We start from the raw sequence: 18,166 nt of genomic DNA on the forward strand, positions 1-18,166 counted from the left end.
TGTTGTATACATATCCAGGAGCTACCCTGGTCAAGGGAGGTAAAGCTGAATGACCTCACACAGGCAGAAAGCCCTCATCTCAAGTTTCCCAACAATATAAGCACTGTTGTGATGGTAACAAAAAAACTCCAGAGGACTATTTACAGGTTACTGGAAGGCCACAAGGAGGCATGCCGCCCAGTATTTAATGGTTTAAAAGCCATTGCTTGTTCTCACATTTCCCAGATTTTATCACCATTGAGTGTTCCCATGTTCAGCCTGTTTCTAGAATTTAGATTCATGGATTGTATTCAAATTGGATATGTGTTCCCCCACCCCCCACCCCCCACCCCCCACCCTCTACTCTTCATATATTCAAAGATGTTAGTGGTGGAGAGTTCCTGCACTCAAAAAGATATTGTGTTCGATGTTAAATGAAATGGTCATTTGTTAACTCTGGTGACCCAGTGCAATCCCGGGATTACTTGCAGGCTCCTTTACCATGTCGGTTAATATGGAATACATTTATTGAATTGAGAATGTGGGCGCCCGCATTTTGCATTTAATCATATATTCAAAAACACAATTGTAATTGTAACAGTGCTTGAGTTATAGAAAGGATGATCAATTCTGTTTCACACGAGGGCAAAAGTCAATTCATCCCTAACTGCAGTAAATGGGAGCCAGATTTGCCCTGAATTAAAAACCTGCTTCCTGTTTCACATGTTCTATAAATCCCTTGATACATTTCCTTATTAAACATAAGCCTTTAACACCTGTTATTCCAATTGAGACTCGTATCCAATTACTACCCAGTTCTAACTTTACTTAGATCGGAGTCTCAATATCAAGCAATGCTGGTACTGTACAAGTGTCCAAGCTTACTGTATGTTGTTTCTTGAATGAGGGACAGTACATAATGTGTTGCCTTTGATAATTAAGCAGAAGAGATTTCCTGAAAGGAATCAATTAGTTGGAAGAAAGTGTACCTGGTTTCCAAAAGCCATACAACGTAACCAATTGAATGAGAAGGGTACACATCTCAGAATGTCTACCTAGCAGTGATTTGACATGTATTCCTATCTCTCTCTGTGAATGGAAAGGTTTCTCTGGAATATCCCACTGCACTGCTTACATGTTAGAGATATAAAATACCTTTGGTAGTACAAGATGTGTTTTTAGCTCTGGCGTGTTGAATCCCGTGTTCTGTAGTAACAACATGGGAGGTGATATTATTGAAGGACGCAGGTTGTTTTTATTTCTCTTGCTAAATGATTCGGAAACTTACGGTTTTGTGAATATCCATTATCTAAATATATTTCATTTATCACCAACAAAATGTGGCCACAACACTGTGGGACAAAAGCATTGGAGTTTGGAAAAGTGAAGGCACAGCAAAGAGAGTGCTGATAAATGATTCATATGCTACTGCTCCTGTTATAGAAGGTAAGAAAGACACAGAGAAACAGGAATATATTTTGCTACATACCTTCATTTGTGGGTCTATGCTGGGATGTCAAAATATTGTCAGGCAAAAGTTTTCCTGTATTTTATATGGGGCAATGTGTGTCCATGTTATATGCTCTGTTTGTTTGCCTAATACAGATGCATAATGTCCTGTGTATAACAGTGCGCATTGTGTAGCAGGGACCTGTATCTATATTCTGCACTGTATACAGAGCATTGTGAGACATATTTTACTGTTACACTGGAAGTTATCTACAGTCCATTGACTTCAAGAGCCTGTAAAGGATCTTCCAGCGCTGGAAGGGGTCTTATGCCTGCTTAGTAAATATGGGCCTATATAATGTGTCTATACAGTGTGTCTATACGGCATATGTGTCTGTATATCACGCAGTTGTGTATCCATTATACGTACTTGGTAACGTGTCTTATCTGTATTATGTGGACATTGTGTATCTGTAGTGTACAGACTATTTTGCATCCATTTTATTTTTCTAAGGTCAAAGTGTTGTGGCATTTTAGCAGTGAAGATTGGGAAAGACACCCCTCCAAAATCAAGGAAAAAACAAATATGAAAAATGGTATTTCCGCAAGTATTCTTGTAAAGGAAAAGACGGTTTGCTTATTTACAGCAGATTACCTGTTTGGCTAACCCGTGTTGGTGGAGGCCACATTTGAACCACCGTATTTGATTTCCTTTTTGCATGGAGCAAGTGTTGATCAACCTGTTACTAACCCCTTAGTGTTGGGAGCACAGGGAACCATCCACATGGGTCCTAATTAAAAAGGAATTAAATGTCGAACTTATTGATTCAAGTCTTCTTCAAATGAAGATACAGAGCAGCAATCGATCGGACTTGTACAAAAATAGCAATTTAATGAAGTGAAAGCAAGGTTTCAGTTCCCGATTTGGACCTTTGTCTTGGGAACCAAACATTGATTTTACTTCAATAAATTGCTATTTTTGTACAAGTCCTATCGATTGCTGCTCTATCCCTTTATTTGAAGATTTGAATTGATGCTGATTGCGCCATATGGCACTGGGCATGCAGCGAGGCGCTGGGCGTCCATCGAGGCGCTTCCTGATACAGAGTCCAGAGATTGACCCTTTACTTCCCTATTTAACTTATTAAAAAATATTTTAAGTGAGGCTCACAGATGCATCTTACTTTATAGAAAAGAAAGTTAAATTACAGTACCTTTTATTTCAAGGTGGCTATATCTGTTATTGCCATCTTCACGTAATAAATATTCATCTTTATTTTGCATAGACAATGGTGTACACAGAAGTCTATCTTATTTTTTTTTACGGTAAGCCTTCTACCCAAACTCTATCAAAGGGTAATGATGAGGGACTAGCATTTTAATGTGTGTGTGTATATATATATATATATATATGTATATACAGTGTTCGACAAACCTATACATTTACAAGCCCCTTTCGAGTGGATTTAACATCGTGGCGAGCGCCTATTGGCCCAAGCAGCACACGTTTGGTACTAGGTGGCGAGTAGATTTTTTTGTTCGGCGAGTAGATTTTTTGGTGATTTGTCGACCACTGTATGTGTGTATATATATATATATATATCCACAATTATTAAGGTTATGGTGGGTAAAAAAAGTGACAAAAACCCTCCCCAGTAAAGCATAAAGCCACTGTCAATATTACTGTATGCTCATTTGCATGTCTTAGACAGGTCTGCATGGACAACAATGGGGAAAGACAGGGTTGCAGACCTGTCTAAGACATGCAAATGAGCATACAGTAATATTGACAGTGGCTATATATATATAACCACTTTTCCTTACCTGTATGAGGGGAAACGACAAAGCAAACACAATGGCAAGGAAGACCAGGGAAAGACAGAAAGGGGTAGGATGGGGTCTGGAGGTGCCCTACGGCTTTAATACAAGCAACCAGAGCAGAACAGGCAGGGTGAGCTGGATATAGAATAAGAGCACTTCATATAGACAAAAGTAACATAATCCCTTACCTATGACACAATATCACTCCTATCCTGAAAACAAACTATATATTTTATACCAAAATAAACGTCTTCAATATAATTGCTTTATAGATTTTTCTTCTAATATTTCACCTGTTTTTGGATTCAACCCCGGGCCCAAAGCCTCAAATAGTGCTAGTTTTACATCTTTGTGTATAGAACAGATTCCTAATATTACACATTGATCCAAGCGAGAACACAATGTAAACCCCACGGGAGGCACATCGCATTGGCAGATGTGTCACTTGGTGACTCTATAGAAAGTGACAAAGGCAAGTGACAGTTACGATTGTCACTAACAGACACAGCTACACATCATGAAATATCCTGGACTGATATGAGGCAAGGTGGGAAGAGAGAGAAACAGCTACTGTAAGCAAATGGTGTGTGTATAGATTACATGGGTATATCCACTTGTCTGTTACTCAACTGTACAATACACCTGTGTGACTGTATACTGAGATAGTTAGTAGCTCTGCCACTCTACATACTAAGAGATAAAGATGTCTGCACTGTATATCACTCTATATGCCAAGTCTCTCCTGCATCGCTGTATATTATTCAGACACACAAGTGCTCCTGTGTCGAGCGGTACGGGAGGTACAGCTGCTCCGCTCTGTATACTGACAGATGCAGAGATTCATTTGGAAATAACAGTACTTACAGATAGAGGTTGCAGCAATGTCACTTTGAATATGGAAGGAGATACAGTTGCAAGGAATTTGTTATACACGGCAAGACATTAAAACCTGCGGTAACTAATTTACACCTAAATGTGTCATTCCTTGAGAAACTGCTGTACAACATGGTCCAGTGCACGCCCGGGGAGAACACACGCAACACTGAACAACTGAATGCACGTCCATAGGAATATAAACATATACCATGTATCTGTTTCCCAGAGGCGACAACAATTAAGCAGTACGAACATATACTGATCCAGATGTACAAAGCTTGTATTGAAAAGCTGCAGGGTCACAAGTCAGAAAAAATACATTGTCAGAAATATAATCTTATTGTTTTTATGTTGGGAAGATAAGAAGATGGAGACCTAACAGGAGTAAAAATACATTTTAGGATTGGCAATAAGAAGCAGCAGTGTTACCAACAATAAAGTAGATGCCCCAAAGACAGTGGACAGCTCTGTAAATACTGTAGGACAGTAAGATTATATATATATATATATATATATATATATATATAAAATCAAAGGCTCCTTACCAGGCAGACCAGAGAATCCAGGGAATCCAAAGTAGGCACAGCAAGGAAGAGACAGCACACTTATTAGCAAAAATAATTGTATTAGTAAAGCAGGCACAAAACACCAACGTTTCGGTCCTAAAAACAGGACCTTTATCAAGGGAGTGCTCCCTTGATAAAGGTCCTGTTTTTAGGACCGAAAAGTTGGATTCCCTGGATTCTCTGGTCTGCCTGGTAAGGAGCCTTTGATTATATTCATTCATATGGGACTAAGCACCTGTCTTCATCTGTATTTGTGTGCCATCTGCTCTGTTACATATATATATATATATATATATATATATATATATATTAATGCGATTGAGGCAGTACCTACCCATTTGATTTTCTTATTCTTATTACACAGTTGGTGTGTATTCCATCTGCTTAGTTTTAGTTTAATTTATTTCCTGGTTTGTTCTCCAGTGATGTTCATTTAAAGCTCCTTTCCTGCCATGGGCCAGTTTTGCAGTGAATCATGGGCTCCTCTTGCAGTGATTTAATTCTTAGTGTCATTTTAATTAAAAATCGTGTGACTAAAAAATCTTTTTAGAATGTATTTTTACCCCTTTGCCTTTATTTTTGCTCTAATTTTTGAATGGAAAAAAAACTTGGTCAATTATGAAATCTTAGTAGAAATTGTTGACTGGTCACAATGACGGACATGACTTTGGACCCCACCATGCTCTAGCCTTATGAGTCGACTCCTAGAAATAGTAATCCGTCAGATTGGCAGCATGTGGTTATCCTATCAATATAAAGGTCACATTTCAAGGGCAGGACATCTGCACAGTGCAAAGACAAAGATGAATGTTTCAGTAAGGTTGTATCTTGGTTGGTACCAGGTCAGAGAATTGAGCCCCGTATTCATCAACAAGTGGGTGAGTAGATGACACTGCTGCTTTTTATAGTCACTCAATAGGAGGAAAAAGATGATGATGTCCATCTCCATACCATTATTCTTAGAATATCCTGTCATTATCCATATAAAGGAAATATGGTCATTTAAAATAAGGCACATAGAAGCTTGGTTACAGTCAACTCCAACCATACTAAGAAACCATGCAGCTTCACTTTATGATATTGCTCATGTTAACCTTACCCCTAAGTGCTGTGAATGTGACTCTAAACTGTAAGGAACCACTAGAGGTTTGAGATGCGTTTATAGCTTCCGAGCCACGTGTCTGATCACACTATGGGGGGGCTCTTCCTTTGAGGGTACTTGAGAACATTTTATGACTTGTAATATTGGTCGATTTATTTTTTTCTTTCTCTGTTTTCCACTCTCACAAAACCGTTGCCTGGGCAGATGTTTCCGACACTGTGCTCAAAGAACCGAGCATCACCAGTTTATAAAATTAAACCAATGACTTGACAAGCACAAGTTAAAGGTATTTCGCTTTTTATATGTGAATTTAGTATTGGTTGGTTTCCCCAACCTATGTTCTGGTTTATTTTTTCAGGGTATAAGGTGGAGCAACAGTGGTCTAAGGCATGGACTGTGGTTGCCATCAAGCTTCTTGTCACCTTAGGCCTAAAATATTTGTCCAGTCCAGAGTTTCAAATCAGGATTGTTGGTATAAAAGACTGAACTAGATCAGCCGTCCCTCACACTACATCCCACCACCTTCACCCATATTATGGGTTAAGACTCAGTTTAAGTTTTTAAATCTCCCAATCTCATTTTATAAACCGGACTGGGATGACATCACGGTAATCAGAAGTTATGTGGCAACCCCAAGAGGGACACTTAAATTGCACAGAACCACAGTCAGATCAGATCTTTGGGATAACAAATGAATCCGTTATCAGGAACAGGAAATACATACAGTATTATAGATGTATTGACTCATGTTCACAAATTCTTTGGTTAGCACTAAAACCTGGTGTGGCTGGGGCTCAGGGAGGACAGCGTGGGGAAGCTAGAGAATAAAACACGCAGACAGGTTTATTCAAACATATCCACATACAAATTCAAATGAATAACTAGATGTTTGTCTTATTAATCCCTGCCCAGTCCCAAAGCAAGTAATGGGTTTGGGGGCAATAATGAAGCCGGTGTGCGGCGTATGGGATCTTAATCTCAATCTGGTAAAATCTAAAAGGTTTCTGTTAAAAAAATAAATACATTTTTGTCATTCAGTAAAATGGAGATGCAACAAATTGGAGCAGAAACACTGAAGGAAGCCAAGTAATCACCACGTCGTCAGTGGGTATGCTTAAGGTAACTTCTGCACACATGGGAGAAATCACAGCCTCTGTGCAAGCGACCCTTTGTGGGAGGGTGACTTTAAAACAAGCAATAATCTTTCAGTGCTTGGGGGCCAGGATCTGAAAAGCAATGCACCCGGTAAAATTCACATGTACTATGTTCTGCGTTGTTCAACCGGCCTCCTCCAACAGTGAAGAGGGGAAGTAGGACTCTTAAGACTGAAAAGCCACCGTTTTAATCTCGGATTCCAAACGTTAACGCACTGATAACAGCAACATGTGATAACAGCAAACTATATACATGAAGTGGCCTTTTCTTTTCCTCTTATTTAACCATTCTGTTTTTTTTCTCTCTATTTATGATGATCAATGCCATACGCTTATCAATGCCATACGCTTATCAATGCCATACGCTTATCAATGCCATACGCTTATCAATGCCATACTCTTATCAATGCCATACTCTTATCAATGCCATACGCTTATCAATGCCATTCGCTTATCAATGCCATACGCTTATCAATGCCATATTCCAAATATGCAGAGTGAGAGAGAAGACAAACACGTTTTGCCGTTTTCCTATCTTGTTTCCTTTTCTTGGCATCTCCAATTGCAGTTTTTTTTTTTTCAGTTTGCCGTAAAAATGAAAATAAAAGTTAGACAGGCAGTGTAGCTTTCATTGTATTCTCAAATATATCAGTTTCAATATGGAGGCGATTCTGCGCTTTCCTATTCATAAGAACACAAAATAGAAAGTGTTTATTTAAAGTGACTCTTTGGAGAGGGGGAAAAAAATCTCAAAAGTAATCAGAAACAGAAAACGTTGCTGGTTGTAACCTTTAGGGGATTATGCAGTGGTCAAAGTGTGATTGTACTTGGTACGTAGTGGTACATTTAGTTCCACTTTGCTAATATTTTTAAGAAAGAAGTGACATATCTTAAGGTGTATCCCCTGTCCTGTTAGCATCCTCTTGTAGGAACTGGTTTGTTACACTCAACTCCCCTATTTAACAGGGTTCTGCTGTATTCAGAGTACCACTACTGTTCTTTTAATGTACTTCGACCAATGGTGTCAGTCCGAGAAAGTCCTTTGGATTGTGTTGTCCTGTAAGCCCCAGCAGTATTAGATGCTGTTTTGTCGACTGGTGTCCCTTTCTGCTCTGGGGATCCCCAATAAGGTGCTTGCCTCAGAATGAAAGCAGCGGGTACCTCGTTGTATTAACTTGGCTTTCCTTAAAACCCTTTGATGTAACAATAGGCCTCCAGGGTGGCAAACAAGATGTAAAGTAACCACAGGCTCACAAAGAGCAAAGTTGTGGCAAGTCTGCAACCCCTCGGGCCGCCCAGTTCCCCCCCAATGTGAGGCCGCCTCCTATACAGCAAGACGCTGATGCAGACAAAAGCAAAAATAGTGAAGAGGGTGACGGAGAATGCCAAGGTGCCAGCAGACACGTGGAACTCCTGTCCCTGCCAGGCCCAGTAGATGGCAGCCACAGACCAGGCCAGTCCAATACCCAGGAACACATTGACAGCATTGCTGCCGGTCACGTTGCCGATTGAAGCATCCGCATACACATCCTGGGTTGCAGCCGCTTTACTTGCAAATGTATCTGGAAAGAGGGAGGAGAAATAAATGGTGCATTAGGACACATCCATCCCACAATGTATATACCGATGCACTGAACATTACTGCGCCCGTTATCGCATGATACGGCATTTCAGCTGGTGCGTGTTTTAATGCGTTATTGTGAAATGTGCAAGTTAATTCAATGAAGTGACGAGTTGCACAATAGAGCGCTTTAGTGCCTCACCACACGTTAACAGGTGCGATAACATTGGCTACATCTGTGCTTTCCATGCACATGCCATGTTATTAATATGGGTCATTTTCCTGAGCATATTATCAGAGATTTCTGCTTACTGTGGTGAAGGCACATTGCCAAAACATTGCTGTTTTTACTGCCTAGAATCTATTGTATATATAATTAGAAATGTTTGTTCCCCAATAATTAAGGTTTCTATTTGCCATTGTTACATTATTCAATTCCTGCTGCCAAAATCTTGTGTATTTACAATAGTACTACTGTATAAGAAGAACCTCTGTGTACACTGAAAAAACAAAACAAGAAGTGGAATAAATAGGGTTCTCAAGGTCAAACGCCTACCTCCTGTGGGCTACCAAGGTCAAACGCCTACCTCCTGTGGGCTACCAAGGTCAAACGCCTACCTCCTGTGGGCTACCAAGGTCAAACGCCTACCTCCTGTGGGCTACCACGGTCAAAAGCCTACCTCCTGTGGGCTACCAAGGTCAAACGCCTACCTCCTGTGGGCTACCACGGTCAAACGCCTACCTCCTGTGGGCTACCAAGGTCAAACGCCTACCTCCTGTGGGCTACCAAGGTCAAACGCCAACCTCCTGTGGGCTACAAAGGTCAAACGCCTACCTCCTGTGGGCTACCAAGGTCAAACGCCTACCTCCTGTGGGCTGCCAAGGTCAAACGCCTACCTCCTGTGGGCTACCACGGTCAAACGCCTACCTCCTGTGGGCTACCAAGGTCAAACGCCTACCTCCTGTGGGCTTCCAAGGTCAAACGCCTAACTCACGTGGGCTACCACGGTCAAACGCCTACCTCCTGTGGGCTACCACGGTCAAACGCCTACCTCACGTGGGCTACCACGGTCAAACGCCTACTTTCTGTGGGCTACCAAGGTCAAACAAGAACAGTACAACTAGATAGAAAACCTAAATAAAAGTTGGGGGCAAACAGTTATTAAATAAGACAACTGCTTTATCCTGACTTTAGGCGAGCTATCTGGTTTTACTGTTTCTGTTTGTATTTCCTGCAGATACAGCTTTTTTGGTCTATTTTGGAGATGATATACATTTGCAGCTGTTGCAGCTTTCTGACTTTGTAGCCACTTGACATTGATAAGCAATAAAAACGGTGTAAAGAAAAACAGACAGCATGTATTATAATCAATAAAACATCCTATACAATCCCTGTTCATTTCTTAGAGTTGAAATCTGTGATAGTCTGAGAAGCCTTTTAAGTTGTGTAAAATGATCCTTATGTTTGACGACTCTACAAGTATCTGTGGGTCATTTTGGGCAGTGTATAAAATAATTAATCGTTTTGATACCTAATAATAACATGCACAGTATAGGATTTTCTAGGGATAATTCAGGAATAATTTACTTTTACAGCTATTACATTCTAATGTATTTCAACACAATAAGACAAGAGAAGTTGCTATTTTATTAACAATGTGGTATGTGTGTAAAGTGTTTTCAGATACGCTCATTGCTAATTTTCCACAATATATTGATCTACAATGTTCTGCCTAGAATATTGTACCATATAATCTTACCCTGTAAAGACTACACAAAAGAAAAGCAATCATTTGATTTATATATGCAATTGTGCGGGCCCTTCAGTACTCCTCCACTCGTGATTTACCCATGGTCGTCAGGAAAAAGTGAAGATGTTTTCCTCTGTGTCCCCATGGCAACATAATTGGGAAAGGACACTTCAGCTAGAGGTAGGATCGAATAAAGGTATAAATGAGGCATCTACTCCACCACAGCCGGTTATTTTATCCTCAGGGAGATGGAGCTTCATAACCTGGACGTGGTTCAAGCCATCCATTGTTATATAAATAGAACAGCAGATATTAGATCAGCAGAACAAATAATATTTGTCTTATTCTCAGGACCTCAAAAAAGGTCAGAGAGCATCTGTTGCCTCCAGAGCCAGGGGTCTTTTACTTAGATGTTGCCATGAAGGGACTACACTAGAAGAAGAAAAAAAAATACTGGAATTAAATGTTTCGACTTTATTTTAAAAGTTGGAACTCTATTCTCCCGTATACGTTTAGTTGTACAATACAACCTCTCTTTACACTGTGAGCCGAGAAGAAAAGTAAAATGAAACTACACAAAGGTCAACCGAATGTGACCTTGCTTGTATTCACTGGCTGATTCAAAGAATTTTCCACCCATCAATCTATGTGATCAATGTCCCTGCTACAGAATGAGAAAAAAATTGATCTATACACATACAGTAGGTCAGGAAACACCCTTTACCAGAGCAAACCGCATTGACCACACCTACTGAATATATTAAAATAATATAGGCTACTGCTGGGAAGTCTCATTTCACTTTTCCTTATGAAGATGACTTGCAGTCATTTTTTAGGCTGTATTGCTTTTATCTGTCTGATTAACAGTCAATTCAATAGAGACACTTGTGGTTAGGTCAAGATTCTCATGGAAATACTGATCTATTCCAATGGACCATTGTACTGTAAGTTATTCATTCATATGGCAGAGATTTCGCTCTTCTGCATTGATATAATGGAGCAGAATAGTTTATTTTTAAATGGTGGAACACCAACCTAGTACCGCTGACACCATCGATCTTCTAATGCCACAGCTTTCAATGCTAAAACCATATTAAGTCCAAAGTTCTTATGACTGCATTGGCCTTAGAGAAATGTAGCTAGTCACTGGTGATGCACAAGTTTTCATAAATGAAATGATCATTCCTGCCTCACAGCTCTCTTCTTCACCTGTACAGACTACTGATATTTTTATCAATCAAGAATGCTAATGTTGGTTCATCATTATAAAGTTTCACAAATTATGAAAATGTTTTTGTTTTGTTGGGGGTTTTTTTTAACTTAAAACTCACTTTAATTAATCGTTTTCAGTTTTATTGTTGTTTTTTTCCCCCCTAAAATATTTCCCAGGGTCAGCTCCTTGTGACCTTGGGCAAGTCCCAGGGTCAGCTCCTTGTGACCTTTTGCAAGTCCCAGGGTCAGCTCCTTGTGACCTTGGGCAAGTCCCGGGGTCAGCTCCTTGTGACCTTGGGCATGTCCCAGGGTCAGCTCCTTGTGACCTTGGGCAAGTCCCGGGGTCAGCTCCTTGTGACCTTGGGCATGTCCCAGGGTCAGCTCCTTGTGACCTTGGGCAAGTCCCGGGGTCAGCTCCTTGTGACCTTGGGCAAGTCCCGGGGTCAGCTCCTTGTGACCTTGGGCAAGTCCCGGGGTCAGCTCCTTGTGACCTTGGGCAAGTCACTTTATCTCCTCAGGCACCCAAAAATAAATGTAACTTTACGGGGCAGGGACCTTTGCCTGAAAAGCATCTATGTACATTACTGCGTGCACTGCGTACAAGAGCAGAGAACCAGTGTTCTAGAGCACCACGGCATTTAAATTAAATGCTGGGGGAGGTGTGAGGCGCCTCTGTAACTCCCTTACCTGCTTTCTGCCGGGTTGTCGGCGATGTGTCACCATGGCAAAGTGAGTCAAATGACACCGCGGGTCATGTGACATGTCGCCTTAGCAACGCGTGGCGAGGTCACGTGACATATCTTCACATGACCCACAACGTCATTTGACGCCAAATCCTTGGAGAGGGGGGCACGAACGCTGCGACTGCCGGGCAGGGGGGCGCTGCTCAAGAAGTCTGCGCACCCCTGGTATAGAGATATCAGGATTAATGTTGTTATTTCTTCACATGGCGAGTGAAGACGAATTAGGTTCTTGTTGCAACATCAACAAATATAATCCCTATAATGACCTAACTAGGATATGCCAAGGATTTCAGATGTGTTGAGCTATTAGAATATAAAAATCAATCTGATATTTTTGCAGTCCTATTACATTATTCAAATAAATATAATTTAAAACTAGAATTTCTCCACACAAAAAAAAATAGAAAACAGCAATTTTTACTACTTTTTTTTTTTTAAAGGGTGGGCTCTGTTGGTTTCCTGAGCCAAATATCACAATTTTCAGTGCTGGAGAAACCCTGGTTCCGTAGATACTTACTGGTGAAGTTAGACTAAATCTCCCTCAGGGGAAACAAAATGGCTGCCAAATCTCAGGCCAATAGGAAACTGTAACATCAATGGTTGTGGCTTTCTATTTGATGCCCCTTTAGTAACCACAAAGTAACACCGGCGGTGGATATTAGGGCTAGGGTGGATATTAGGGTTAGGGTGGATATTAGGGTGGATATTAGGGTTAGGTTGGATATTAGGGTTAGGTTGGATATTAGGGTTAGGGTGGATATTAGGGCTAGGGTGGTTATTATGGTGGATATTAGGTTTGGGTGGATATTAGGGTTAGGATGGATATAAGGGTTAGGGTGGATATAAGGGTTAGGGTGGATATTAGGGTTAGGGTGGATATTAGGGCTAGGGCGGATATTAGGGTTAGGGTGGATATTATGGTTAGGGTGGATATTAGGGTTAGGTTGGATATTAGGGTTAGGTTGGATATTAGGGTTAGGGTGGATATTAGGGTTGGGTGGATATTAGGGTTAGGGTGGATATTAGGGTTAAGGTGGATATTAGGGCTAGGGGGGATATTAGGGCTAGGGTGGATATTAGGGCTAGGGTGGATATTATGGTTAGGGTGGATATTAGGGTTAGGGTGGATATTAGGGTTAGGGCGGATATTAGGGTTAGGGCGGATATTAGGGTTAGGTTGGATATTAGGGTTAGGGTGGATATTAGGGTTAGGGTGGATATTAGGGTTAGGGTGGATATTAGGGCTAGGGTGGTTATTAGGGTTGGGTGGATATTAGGGTTAGGGTGAATTGCTTCTTTACAGAGGTCATTCAAGCAGGATTTTTTTTGCTGTTGCAAATTTCTTTCTTTTAAAAAAATAGGATTGAAGCAGGGGGTCTCAAGAGTTGAACCCCATTAATTTAATCTCCGCGGACCCCATGCTTCTGAAGATACTTATCTCCGTAGGGGCTGTGGGTAGCCACTCTGCTCGGCTAGCAGTGCTCATGTAATGACGGAGTTTCAAAGCTCCTGCGCCCTGTGGGCCAATAGGAAACTGTGACGTCATCAGGATCGGTTTCCTATTGGCCCGTGTGACCTTTACATTTTGCTGAGATACCGGTACCTCTGGAAGCAGGGGCTCCCTAGAGCTGAAATTAATTGGGGTTCAGCTCCGGAGAACCCCTGCTTCAAACCTATGTTAAAAAATAATAATTTTTAAAAGCGCATGAATTGCTCCTTTAAGAAACCCTAGAAAATGTGTTTTTACACAGACCATTCTCCACACATACAACTCTGGAGGAATGACCGCTTACTCCTGCCCCTTCTACTATTTTACCCCAAACAAAACTTCTGCTGTGAACGTTTCCTTAGCTCGTTCTGCAGTTCTTTGTCTGAGAGTGGAATTTCCTTTATGCTAGTCCCTCTTCACATGCACAGAATAGGATGTGATGTGGAACAAGTTTCCATAGAATGTAAAATGTTGAACTCACCGGGTACTGAGGTCCCGAAGGCCACAAACACCACTGCAGTCACCGAGTCCTTCAAGCCAATAGTGCAGCCAAAGTGGGAAGCAAGGTCTCCAATGATAGCAGTGAGGATGCCAATGATGATGATAGACACAACAAAGCAGGCCCACCCATTCCAGTATTCCGTGGGGGGAACACAAGCAAAAAGCACCTTCCAGAAGACTGTTAGGAAGTGCATCACGTAGTCGAAACAAGATGGCAGGCGCTCCTCTCCAGACTCATCCTCGTCTTCATCTCCAGCTATATTAATGCAGGACAAGAGAACAAACCATCACCCATTAACTATACCACCTTCTTCCCAAAATAATAGACTGAAGTCATATTACTAGTACGGTACAGTTTTACTCTTCCAAAACATAACGAAATATAGAAATTGACGGCAGATAAGAACCACTTGGCCCACCTCGCCTTCCCATTGTTTTACCTGCTGTGAAACATCAGACCCTCTTAGATCCTATTAGGACAAAAGGGTCCAAATACTCCTACACATAATGAGTATTATACAAGGTGTTCCCATTACTAATTACCAAAACGACAATACAATGTTACAGATTTACTGCAAACATGATGAAAAGTAGAAATGTGGTCACATATTGTAATACAGCTAATTCTAACAACGATTATTTTTTAAATAGACCGATCATGTTAATTACTTAAGTGTCCAAATGACGATTGGCTATAAACTGCTATTGGCATGATATAGCAGAAGCCACTGATGGAATGACTTCTTATTTTGCAGTGGTATCCCGCAGCACAAAATAAGAATTTGCAGCATTATTAACTCAGTTATCTTTTCCTTTTGTATATTCAACAAAATATTCTAAATGGCTCCTGCGTTCGGCTGCTTGAAAAGAACAGGCAATATTAGTGCATTTAACTTCCTCTGTAGACTAAAAAGAAAAGGGTGTGTGTGTTAATGTCTTTTGTTGGTATACGAAATCATGATAAAATGCCAAGGTATTAAATGTAAAAAGTCTTAAAGGAATACCTGCTATAAATGTTTGGGAAGTTGGATGCAAGTTCCTTCTGTTCTGTCAGCTAAAGAGCTTGTGTCATCTCAACTGCCTAAATTCCTGGTGTTCTTATTAATAGATCTACAGTAGGTGGGTGACCTGATGCATGTGGAGATAGAGTAGCAGAATGAGGTGAAGTTGTTGAGACAAGCTTCTACGCACAAGATCAGCAGCTGGACCATTACACCAGAGGATGAATGGCTCACCCTGCTGTTCTTATACATGAAGAATCTCTTTCATTCAGTGTTGCTCTAGGCATTCACACATCATAATGTGATATGCAATTACACCCTATAATGTGTTTAAACAATTGTGTCCTCTATTAAGGTAATAACCATTTAAACCCCTTTAATGTTTTCAATTTTGAATGGGTGAAGAGTTCCCCAAAGGCGAAGCTTCAGCAAAGAATATGATAATTACTCAAACTGCCATCATTTAACAATGTATTTTCAGGTAACTGTTTACAAGAGAGCTTACACACAACGTGTAAGTCTGTAACATAGAGGACCATACAATATGTATTGTCAAAAGACGCAAGTAGAAGAGAAAGTATCTTCTCACCAGCACTGACAGTGATGGCTTCCATGAACTGATCTCTCCAGGAATGGGTCCCTACTACCAGGGCAAGGTTAGTCTTCTTAATCAGCTTGTCCACTGTGCTCTATAAAGCAAGGGAAACACCAAACAATGATGAGCGAATGACAACAAATCTTGTTGTTATGAAGACGTTTCAAACACATTGTGCTTTGCACCTCCCCCATCGGCACACCCACATCCGCACCCCCACATCAGCACCAAACCCTCCCAAATCAGCACACCGATACAATCACCATAAGTACAGCCACAGCAGCACTACCACCGCACATGGGCCGCGTGGACCACTCCCCACCCAAATGCCACCCCCACACCACAAACATCCCCGGCAACGCCGGGGCTCTCAGCTAGTTAAAGTAATAAAATACAGATAAACATAATTCTGTAAATGATATAATGTCCAAGATTTTTTTTTTTTTAACCAAAGACTTACCAGTATACTAAGGGAAGGGAACTCATGGTTTGTTACAAAGTACTATTAATCACATGTTGAAAAGTCTCTGGCACTACAGTGTTCTAAATTGCATTTTTATTCAGGTCAAAGCCATGGTAATTAAAAAGCCAACATTTTGTTGAAAGTCTCAACCTTTCTAAGTTCAATGATCATCTGTATATAATTATGGCAATTACACACATACACAAAAGGTTCTGCATATAAATAATACCGATATGAAATAATGTGCATGATAAAGTAGGACAAAATACTGTTATACCTCGTAATATAATATGGTTTTACATTGTCTTTTGGTTTGCAAAGAGATGCAGAGTATTATGTGCATAATATTGATATACATCTCCATGTTTAAACACTTCCCTGTACAAAGACAATGTGCATCTTTGTGGGATGAGCTTGTCTTGTGCCCTCTACTCATAACTACTGTATCTACTTTCCATACTGCTTCATTTCGTCAGCCCCACCCTCTGGAATGCTAATGACCCAAGAGGACAAAGGAGTTTTTGAAACCAAAGCTGCATTCAATCTGAACCCCTTCAGTCTACATCTGCGTCGCCCCAAAGGTGGACAGGCCTTTGGCGCAGCCGAAGGACAGCCAAAGGGTGTGAGCCCTCTGCCGATGTTTGCTGATGTTAAAGCTGCTTCAATCTGAAACTCACCAGCCCTTTTATACCCTGTACTAAATTTTCCAACTCTATCTGTCCATGAAATTTCTGTGAATTGACTGTATAATTTCTGTTATTTTAATGTAACCATTTATTGTTATATTTAACGTATTTGTTTTCAAGTCGCAATAATGTGGGAGTTGAAGTGGTATTCAGTATTTACATTTTTGTTTGACTCCAAGACAGCAGAGGCCTATGTACCTATCGGAAATGGGGATCATGATTGATGATAACGACTAACCTGATGTAGGAATGGGTTAATCACTTTGGCCATGAAGTTTTTAGAGTTGCATGTTGGGGAAAAAACTTCGTCAGAATGACAGTTTGTCTAACTGACAGAGTATGAGTCAACCATTTTAGGTCAACACCGAAAGAAGCAAGTTTCACATGACAATAGTTTGACAATTAATGATTAAAAATCCACATACTTAGGAGAGTAGACGTAGGGGAGCTGTGTACCTCCTTTTTTTAATTCATGACCCAATAAAACTTTTTTGTCTTTGGACCTTACTCCCTTGGTTGTGCGCTATTTTTTACCATTTTTCCTTTGGCACACCCCTTTTTGAGCCCTACCCTCTCTCTAGCAGTGCACCAATTGTATCTACTGAATGACTGGTCACATGATCTTCCCCATAGAACTCTGTCATATGCATTCCACTGACTGCAGAATACTCCTCGGCAGTCATTTAGTGAACCCCAAGCCGAATCTTCGTCGATCGATCACAGGAGAACGGACCGATCAGCAACTTAGCTAATTACTTATCATTGTGTGGATTGTATTGCTATTAAAGGAGAAAAAAATAAAATATAAAAAAAAACGGCAACTTGGACTGCTGCTTTAAAAGGATGGACAAAAGTTTCATTTAGTGTGGATATGCGTAAGCCGGTGTCTTTTGCGTTATTTAAAAAATGGGTAGATGTTTTAGTGGATAATTGCTTTTCATGTTATGAGGTTGTGCTTTTCAAGGCAGCTTTTGCCTTAGCATTCTATATGGCCCTCAGGATAAGTGAGCTGGTCACATTACGTGCAAAGAAAGGAGAAGGTATTAGCAATGAGGATGTAGGAGAAGAGCAGTGAATAAGCGCTAATGCTATATTATAAATCTGTGACAATGAAAGCGACAGAGGTGATTACAAAACACTTTAAACTTAAAGTGGGGGCTGCCTAAGGGAATAATGGTGTACACAAACCAATTAAGACAAAGAATACAAAAAAAACG

At 40.7% G+C, this 18,166-nt stretch overlaps 1 protein-coding gene across 6 annotated transcripts in view; it reads right to left on the reverse strand.

Annotated features, from left to right (window-relative positions):
- Positions 1-350: 350 nt before the first annotated feature.
- SLC8A3 (solute carrier family 8 member A3) overlaps positions 351-18,166 on the reverse strand; it is a 189,659-nt gene continuing 171,843 nt past the window's right edge. For all 6 annotated transcript variants that reach the window (XM_075614193.1, XM_075614192.1, XM_075614194.1 and 3 more), the window contains 3 exons: positions 15,795-15,894; positions 14,185-14,460; positions 351-8,509 (listed from right to left, as the gene is read on the reverse strand). In XM_075614193.1, the coding sequence (XP_075470308.1) occupies positions 8,133-8,509; positions 14,185-14,460; positions 15,795-15,894 (753 nt within the window). In that variant the 3' untranslated portion in view covers positions 351-8,132. The remainder of the gene's footprint in view (positions 8,510-14,184; positions 14,461-15,794; positions 15,895-18,166) is intronic.

The sequence above is a fragment of the Ascaphus truei genome, chromosome 9, assembly GCF_040206685.1.
Source record: "Ascaphus truei isolate aAscTru1 chromosome 9, aAscTru1.hap1, whole genome shotgun sequence".
NCBI lineage: Eukaryota > Metazoa > Chordata > Amphibia > Anura > Ascaphidae > Ascaphus > Ascaphus truei.